At 47.5% G+C, this 8,634-nt stretch overlaps 1 protein-coding gene across 3 annotated transcripts in view; it reads right to left on the bottom strand.

Moving 5' to 3' along the window:
• Positions 1 to 2,960: 2,960 nt before the first annotated feature.
• The window catches only part of LOC127570903 (CAP-Gly domain-containing linker protein 4-like), an 80,556-nt gene continuing 74,882 nt past the window's right edge, over positions 2,961 to 8,634 (bottom strand). For all 3 annotated transcript variants that reach the window (XM_052016822.1, XM_052016823.1, XM_052016824.1), the window contains 3 exons: positions 7,834 to 7,940; positions 6,696 to 7,093; positions 2,961 to 3,288 (listed from right to left, as the gene is read on the bottom strand). In XM_052016822.1, the coding sequence (XP_051872782.1) occupies positions 3,282 to 3,288; positions 6,696 to 7,093; positions 7,834 to 7,940 (512 nt within the window). In that variant the 3' untranslated portion in view covers positions 2,961 to 3,281. The remainder of the gene's footprint in view (positions 3,289 to 6,695; positions 7,094 to 7,833; positions 7,941 to 8,634) is intronic.

Below are 8,634 nucleotides of genomic sequence, written 5' to 3'. Positions count from 1 at the left end.
AGCCCCTCTTAAAAGCCCCCAATGAATTTGCCTCCACCACCCTATCAGGCAACGCATTCCAGGCATCCACCACTCTCAGTAAAAAAACGTACCCCTCACGTCTGTTCTGAACCTACCCCCTCTCACCTTAAATGCATGCCCTCTGGTATTGGATCGCTCAATAATGGGAAAAAGACATTGCTTGTCCACCTTATCTATGCCCCTCATAATTTTATACACTTCCAACAGATCACCCCTCAGCCTCTGCCGCTCCAGAGAGAAGAGACCAAGTTTGCCCAGCCTTTACTGCAGTAACTTCTTTGTAAGTCTCCACTTGTACATTTCAGCTTGTCAAATCAAACTGAAATATAAAAGCACTCTGGTTCCAGTGATCCCATCCCTGGTTCCAGTCACAGACCTGGCCCACACTCTGGACCCTGGTTCTGGCCACAAACCTATTCGTTCTTCTTTGTTGGCGGTGATCCCATTTCTATCCCAACAAGCAGAGTGTGTCAAAATGCTAATTACCAAATGAGCAGAGTATAAATTATCAAATCATAATTGGCCTTCTTCCAGCTTTGCAAATACCCAGCAGTTCTGTTGGTTTGAGGAGCTCGCGTGGAGCATTTTCACTGGCAGTTGATCCAAGTCACCTGGATACAAGAGATTCTGCAGATGCTGGAATCTGGAGCAACACACACATAACGCTGGAGGAACTCAGCGGGTCAGGCAGCATCCATGGAGGGAAATAAACAGTCAACGTTTCGGGCCGAGACCCTTCATCAGGACGGGAAAGGAAGAGGGCAGAAGCCAGAATAAGAAGATGGGGGGGGGTGGTGGTGGTATAGGAGCACACACAGGTGATAGGTGAGTCCAGGTGAGAGGGTGAAGGTAGGAGGGTAGGGGTGGGGAGGGGGGAGAAGGAAGAAGATGAGAGGTGACAGAAGAGGCAAAGGGCTGGAGGAGGAGGAATCTGGTAGAAGAGGGCAGTGGGCCATTGGAATAAAAGGAAGGTGGGGAATAGATGGGCAGGTTAGGCGAAAGAGAAGGGGTGAGGGAGCCACGGGAATGAGGGAAAACAAATATGGTGGGGGGGGGAAGAAAAAAAAGATGGAGGGGTTACCAAAAGTTAGAGAAGTCGATGTCGAGGCTGTCAGCTTGGAGACTCCCAAGGCGGAATAGAAGGAGTGGGATGTAGGATTGAAGTGGCTGGCCACTGGGAGATTGTTGCTTTTCACTCCTTCGCTCTGTCCACCACAAAAGCAACGATCTCCCAGTGGCCAGCCTCTCCAGTTCTACATCCCACTCCCATACTGACATGTCTATCCATGGCCTCCTCTACTGCCATGTAGAGGCCAGACACAGGCTGGAGGAACAACACCTCATATTTCGCCTTGGTAGTCTCCAACCTGAAGGCCTCAACATCGATTTCTTTAACTTCCAGTACCCCCTCCCCTCTTTCCTCCCCCCCTTCTCTGTCTTCCCTCATTCCTATGACCCCCTCCCCCTTCTCTTTCCCCCTCCCCCACCCTCATGATCTGCCCATCTATTCCCCACCTCCTTCCCTTTATTCCACGGTCCACTGCCCTCTCCTACCAGATTCCTTCTTCTTCAGCCCTTTTGCCTCTTCTACCCATCACCTCTCAGCTTCTTACATCTCCCCCCAGCCCCACCCTCCTACCTTCCCCCTTTCACCTGGACTCACCTATCACCTGCCTGCATGTACTCCCCCCCCCCCCCCCTCCCCAATCTTTTTATTCCGGCTTCTGCCCTCTTCCTTTCCAGTCCTGATGAAGGGTCACGGCCCGAAACGTCAACAGTTTATTTCCCTCCATAGATGCTGCCTGACCTACTGAGTTCCTCTAGCACTTTTTGTGTGTTGCTCCAAGTGACCTGATTGTCTTCTCTGGAGGAAATGTCAAATATCAGAGGTCATAAGAGGGGGGAAGGTTTAAAGGAGATTCAGGAGGTAATTATTTTTCTACACACAGTGGTAGGTGTCTAGAATGCACTGCTGGGTGGAGTGGTGGAAGCAGATACAACATCAATATTTAAGAGGCATGTAGACAGACACATGAACAAGCAGTAAATGGAGGGATATGGATCTTGTGCAGGCGGGTGGGATTAGTTTAGATTGGCATCATGGTCAGCACAGACATGGTGGGCCAAAGGGCCTGTTCCTGTGCTGTACTGTTCCACATATCTGAGCTGTGAATTATGTCATTCACACTGGAAAATGAATGCTGTTTTTAATCAGACATTGAATTTGAGGCTGAGGCTGGTTTGCAGTTTTGAGCATTTTTGCCACATTTCTCAAGCCAGTTCCAGATCTGAGCTGTGTGCACGCTTTCTTCAATCTCACAACTCTCCTTTAAACCTTCCTCCTCTTATGACCTCTGGTATTTGACATTTCCACCCTGGGAAAAAGACTATCATGCTGAAACTTTGTACACAAGTTCCCATGAAAGCAAAGATCACAACTAACATTGCAAGGTTTACGGGCCCCCAAAAATTCAGAACGATTGTGGCTCATCCTGTCCGACCCATCATCCTTGAACTAATCTCTCATGATTGTTGAATATCAGTTTTGAATATACTCGGCAATGGGACAACTACAGCCCTCAAGGTTAAATTCGAGCCTCACAACATACTACGTGAAGATTCCCTTCAATCTCAGCATTCAGTTCTCAACAAGAATGAAAGGAAGAAGTTATTGTGGATGAAACAACAAAAGATCAGGTTCTCAACACATCCTCACTGGGCGACAGTCTTGGATGTCCAACCACTGTGTCAGCATGCTCCCTGTCCCGGGAGCCAGAGATTATATCACTGATAAGCAATAGGCCTGAAACAACCAGGTGGTTTCATTCAACCAACATTGACTTGTGAGGTGAAGCACCACTTTGTACCACTGAAGACGGTTAGTGCGACATGAGCACAAGTCAGTACGTCACCAATATCAAATGCACAGTAGCTCAGTCTGATTTCAGTGCAGGTTTTATTCCATACAGTTTTGTACCAGCAGTATTAGATGCTACAGTAAACAGAGACAGTGTGGCTATCAGCGCTACCCAGTTCTGGATTCAATCAGTCTTGGTATTGTCAGTGCAGGTTCACTAATGCTACTTGCTGGGCCCCAGCAGCAAGCCCAAGGTCTACAATGGTGCAAGTCTATTTTCAGTGTCGCTCACAAAACAAGGTCATCAGTATGCCACTGGGAAACCAGGATTCCAAGAATCTTCTGTTCAATGGAAAGATCCCCCTCAGTCTGACCACTCTTCTCTGGTGCTAGTTATCCATCATCAACGCCTGTGGAAAGAACACAACAAATGATATAACCAACAGTGCTTTTCAGTAACCCCCCCCACCCCCCCCCAGCTAACTCCTTTCATCACTAAACACACAATGTGTCATCTCCCCTTTGTTCACACAATGATGTTCTTCACTGACTTGATCATTCATTTCTGATTTTAGACATGCAGCACCCCTGCACACTCAAAACGGACAAGTAGACCTTGACTAATGTTAGAGTCATACATCATACAACATGGAAACAAGCCCCTCTGTCCATCAGAGTCTGCACTGACCATCGAGTACCCATCTACACTAATCCCATTCTGAACTCTTCCCAAAATTCCATCACTCATCTAACACTGGGGGAAATTTACAGCAGCCAATTAACCTACCAACCCACACATCTTTGTGGGGGAAACCAGAGCACCTGGAGGAAACCCACATGGTCACGGGGGAACATCCAAACTCCACACTGACAGCACCGCAGGTCAGGATCGTACTCGGGTCACCGGAGCTGTGAAACTGCAGTTCCAATATTGCCATGTTAGCCAGGAACTAAAATGTTGGTTATTTCTCCTATCCTCCATACTCAAAGTGTCTGCTGTAATATTGGTTTTATATTAGCAATCTCCCCGGAAACTTGGATGAGGTTGCATTTGGAATATTGTGTTCAGTTTTGGTCACACTGCCATAGGAAAGATGCCATTAAGCTAGAAAAAGTGCAGTTGAGATTTACGAGGATGCTGCCGGGACTCGAGGGACTGAGTTATGGAGAGAGGTCAAGCAGGTTGGGACTTTATTCATTGGAACGTAGGAAAATGAGGGGTGGTCTTATAGAGGTGTATAAAATCATGAGGGGCATAGAATACTCCTGCGTGAATGTGCACAGTCTTTTTCCCAAGTTTGGGGTATCAAAGGATAAGATTTCTTTATTAGTCACATGTACAGTGAAATGCATCTTTTGCATTTCACTGGGGGCAGCCTGCAAGTGTCGCCACGCTTCCAGCACCAACATAATATGCCCACAACTTCCTAACCTGTACGTCTTTGGAATGTGGGAGGAAACCGGAGCACCAGGAGGAAACCCACGCAGACACGGGGAGAATGTACAAACTCCTTACAGACAGCGGTGGGAATTTAAACCGGGTCACTGGCGCTGTAATAGCGTTATGCTAACCGTTACACTACCGTGCCTGCCCTAGAGGGCATAGGTTTAAGGTGAGAGGGGAAGAGATTTAATAGGATCCTGAGGGGCAACTTTTTCCACCCAGAGGGTGGTCAGTATATGGGGCGAGCTGCCTGGTACATTAATGTTGAGGTAGGTATGTTAACACCATTTAAAAAACACTTGGATAGGTACACGGATAGGAAATGGTTAGAGGGATATGGGCCAAATGCGGGCAAATGGGACTAGCTTAGATGGGTGTCTTGGTCAGCACAGACCAGTTGGGCTGGAGGGCCTGTCTCTGTGCTGTATGACTCTCTATGACTAATACTGTTTGGAGCAGGAAGTTGCAAGTTCATGTCCTATACCTGACCATGCAATTGTATATGAGTGCCCAGTCTCAACATAATCCAGGCCACTGGAGTAAATGTCATGGCTCAGTTATGAGCACTCACTTCTGAATCAATTGGTTCGATTCTCATAGCCGCACGTGAGCACAGTCTAGGCTGCCACTCCGGTGCACTTTGGAGACACTACATCACTGTCTGAGGTGCCTTCTTTTGAACGAGGCATTAAACTGAGGATGACACAAGAGATTGCAGATGATACAAAATGCTGGAGGAACTCAGCGGGTCAGGCAGCATCTGTGGAGGGAAATGAGCAGTTGACATTTCGGGTCAAGTCCCTTCATCAGGACCGAAAGAGTAGAGGGGAGATGGCCAGTATAAAGAGGTGAGGGGAAGGGGTGGGGCAGGCGATAGGTGGATCCAGGTGAGGAGGGGTGATGGGCAGGTGGAGGAGGGAAGGGTAGAAGTGGCGACAGAGGCCGGGACATGATGGGTGGAAGCAACAGAGGGCTGCGGGTGGTGGAGTCTGATAGGGGAGGAAGGAGGAGCAGGGAACCAGATAAAGGAGGTGGGCAGATGGGAACATTGAGGGGAGGGGACTCAGTGGGAGGAGTGTGTGCGTGATGGGCAGATGGGGAAGGTAGAGATGGGCAACGAAACAGGGTGAAGGGGCTTGTGGGGTGGGTGGGGTGTAGGGGGAACTGGGTAAATCAGGAGGAGAGAGAAACAGGACAGAGGGGACCACCAGAATCAGATCTACTATCACCGACTTATATGATGTGAAATTTGTTGTTTTGCGGGGGCAGTTTTGCAAAGACATAAAATTTTTGTTTTGAAAAGGCATAAAATTACTATAAATCACAAAAATAAAGTACAAACAAAAAGGAATGACAAGGTAGCATTCATGGACCGTTTAGAAATCTGACGGCAGAGGGCAAGAAGCTGTTTCGGAGTTGTTGAGTGCACATCTTCAGACTCCCCAGGTGGGCTATAAGGTCCTGTCCTCTAGTTAGCATTTAAACTGAGCCCCCACCCCCCCCCACCTGGCCCATTTAATCCTCTCAACTGGATGTAAAAAAATTCCTACTGGACTATTTCAATTAACAGTCAAAACAGATAATTGCTGTCTAAGAGACTGTGCCTTGTGCAAAATAGGTGCAATGTATCTGGTTAGGCCACATTTAGAGTATTGCATGCAATTCTGGTCACCTCACTATAGGAAGGATGTCGAGGCTTTAGAGAGGGTGCAGAGGAGGTTTACTGGGATGCTGCCTGGATTAGAGGGCATGTGCTATCAGGAGAGGCTGGACAAACGTGGGCTCTTTTCTCTGGAGCAGCAGAGGCTGAGGGGTGATCTGTTGGAGGTGTAGAAAATTATGAGGGGCATAGATAAGGTGGACAAGCAATATCTTCTTCCCATTATTGAGCGATCCAATACCAGAGGGCATGCATTTAAAGTGAGAGGGGGTAGGTTCAGAACAGACGTGAGGGGTACATTTTTTACTGAGAGAGTGGTGGATGCCTGGAACGCATTCCCTGATAGGGTGGTGGAGGCAAATTCACTTGGGGCTTTTAAGAGGGGCTTGGATGGGCACAGGAAAGAGGAAAATAGAGGGATAGGGGCATTCTGTAGGTAGGAGGGAATAGCTATGTCGGCACAACATTGGGGGCCGAAGGGCCTGTTCTGTGCTGTGCTGTTCTATGTTCTATCCTTCATCACCACAGTGACTCTGCCGTGAGAGATACACTTCTTTCCATATAAAAAGGAAGGCACCAGTGTTCTGGGCAACATCCCTGTTTCAGTCACCTTCAGCTTCCCTACGATGAAATGGACTAACTGGCCACTCAAAGTGGCTGGCAAAGCCATAACATATCCTTGGAGAGGACTAGAAGATCCACAATGGACTCACCTCACAACCTTCCTGGGGCTGGCCCTGCTTGCGGCGTGGACTGGTCTGTAGTGGCTGAAGTCAGGAGGTAGACTGGCGGTGATGGTGAAAGCCCGGGTGTTCACTTTGGGCTGCAAGGGTGAGACCGATGCCTTCTCTGTCCTCTCATTCCCATCACTCCATTCTTCCTGAGAAGGGGTTGCAGCTGCGTCCAGTGTCCGGGAGGAGGAAGAGGCGCCAGATCTCCTCAGGATTCTCTTGGTTGGGTTAAGATCCTTGGGCAAGTGCTGCTTTTTCTTCCTGGCCAGATGGCTGTGCTCCCCCCGAGCCCCAGCATTGTTGCTCAGAGAATTCAGGGATCCAAGAGAATATCGATGTTGTGCTGACTTCAGTGCTGGAGGTGAAATGGATTTCTTTGGCTGCATGAAAATTTGAATGATCTTAATCATGTCTCAGTCTAAGCAAAGTAACAATGCAAACATACCAAGCATCTGTATTGTGACTGGCCACTCTGATAATTGTCCCTGATCTGTACTCAATCTACTCTCCCACTCTGGGCAACAGTACAAGACATACAAAAGGCCCCGGTATCTCTACGCTGAAGAGAGGTAAAATAAGCTGTGTCATTTTTTATTTGATATCACCCCTTGCATTTTCCCAGTGGAAGTTTAAACAGTAATTTGCCAACAATCACCATCCGGGTTCTAACAGGAAGAGTGCTCCCGAAGGTCAAGTCTTTCAGATGCAACGTTAAATCAAAGTTCCTTCTGCCCTCTCAGATGTTGGTGGCTCCAATATCAGCCCAATATTTAACCGTCAACCAACCTGATTTACAATCTATTGGTTGGTGTTTGCTATGGATATCTGCAATGTTTCCTCCAATGGTAACATCACCCAGTCAGGTACAAAGGTCTTAGAATATCTTGAAACTGATAGATGCTACAATTGAGAGCCTTTGGTCTCTGTGCGGTTGCTTCCCCTGCCTCACCCACACCCTGCTTCTTCCCAAGTCCAATATCGTGGATATGGCTTTGGATATCCTTTCTACAACTTTGTCTCCATTTATTTTGACGTCTGCCAAGAGCTGCATTACTATCAATAATTCTGTATATGCATAAGCACCAGAGCCACAATTTTAATGCATTTATTCCCATCCTACCTTTCTATTTATAACATAAAATATCTCATGCATGGGGACAAATATGGCAAAGTTCTCGTAACACTGAAAGTATCTCTTTCCTTCAAATATGCCGTCATGTTTTCCATCTGAAATCCAAACAGATAATTGAAAACCTTTAGATCGGGCAATATAACCAAGCATTCTGCACACATTTCTTGTTCTAATGATAACTGTTGGGGGAGATGAACTCTAGTCCATTCCACCAACACACGACCAGGTCTGAACCTGCAGGCATATGGTTCAAGGCCAGTGTTCATTACAGCCTTGTCATGGAGCCGCAGGTTCACTGCTGAACCCTTCTGTTGCTCTCTGGCAGTTATCAGCCACATGATTCAAGGAACCAAAGCTGAAGCTGCCACGTTCCCCCCGTGTCTGCGCGGGTTTCCTCCGGGTGCTCCGGTTTCCTCCCACATTCCAAAGACGTAAGGGTTAGGAAGTTGTGGGCATGCTACGTTGGCGCCAGAAGTGTGGCGACACTTGCGGGCTGCCCCCAGAACACTCTACGCAGAAGATGCATTTCACTGTGTGTTTTGAGGTACATGTGACTAATAAAGATATCTCATCTTATCTTATCTCATCTTACACAGCATGTCGAGTTTATTGTCATCTGCACAAGTCCATGTGTGCACAGGTGCAATGAGAAACTTACTTGCAGCAGCATCACAAGCACATAGCATCAGATAAGCAGCATTCACAAGAGAAACATAACTTAAGCATAAGTTATACACATTTTTTGTAAGAAAGAGCACAATTAGAACCCAGTAAAAAAGTCCATTTTAG

The sequence above is a fragment of the Pristis pectinata genome, chromosome 5 (genome assembly GCF_009764475.1).
Source record: "Pristis pectinata isolate sPriPec2 chromosome 5, sPriPec2.1.pri, whole genome shotgun sequence".
NCBI lineage: Eukaryota > Metazoa > Chordata > Chondrichthyes > Rhinopristiformes > Pristidae > Pristis > Pristis pectinata.
Note: the sequence above shows the minus strand (reverse complement) of the source record. Positions and strands in the feature narration are given on the sequence as shown.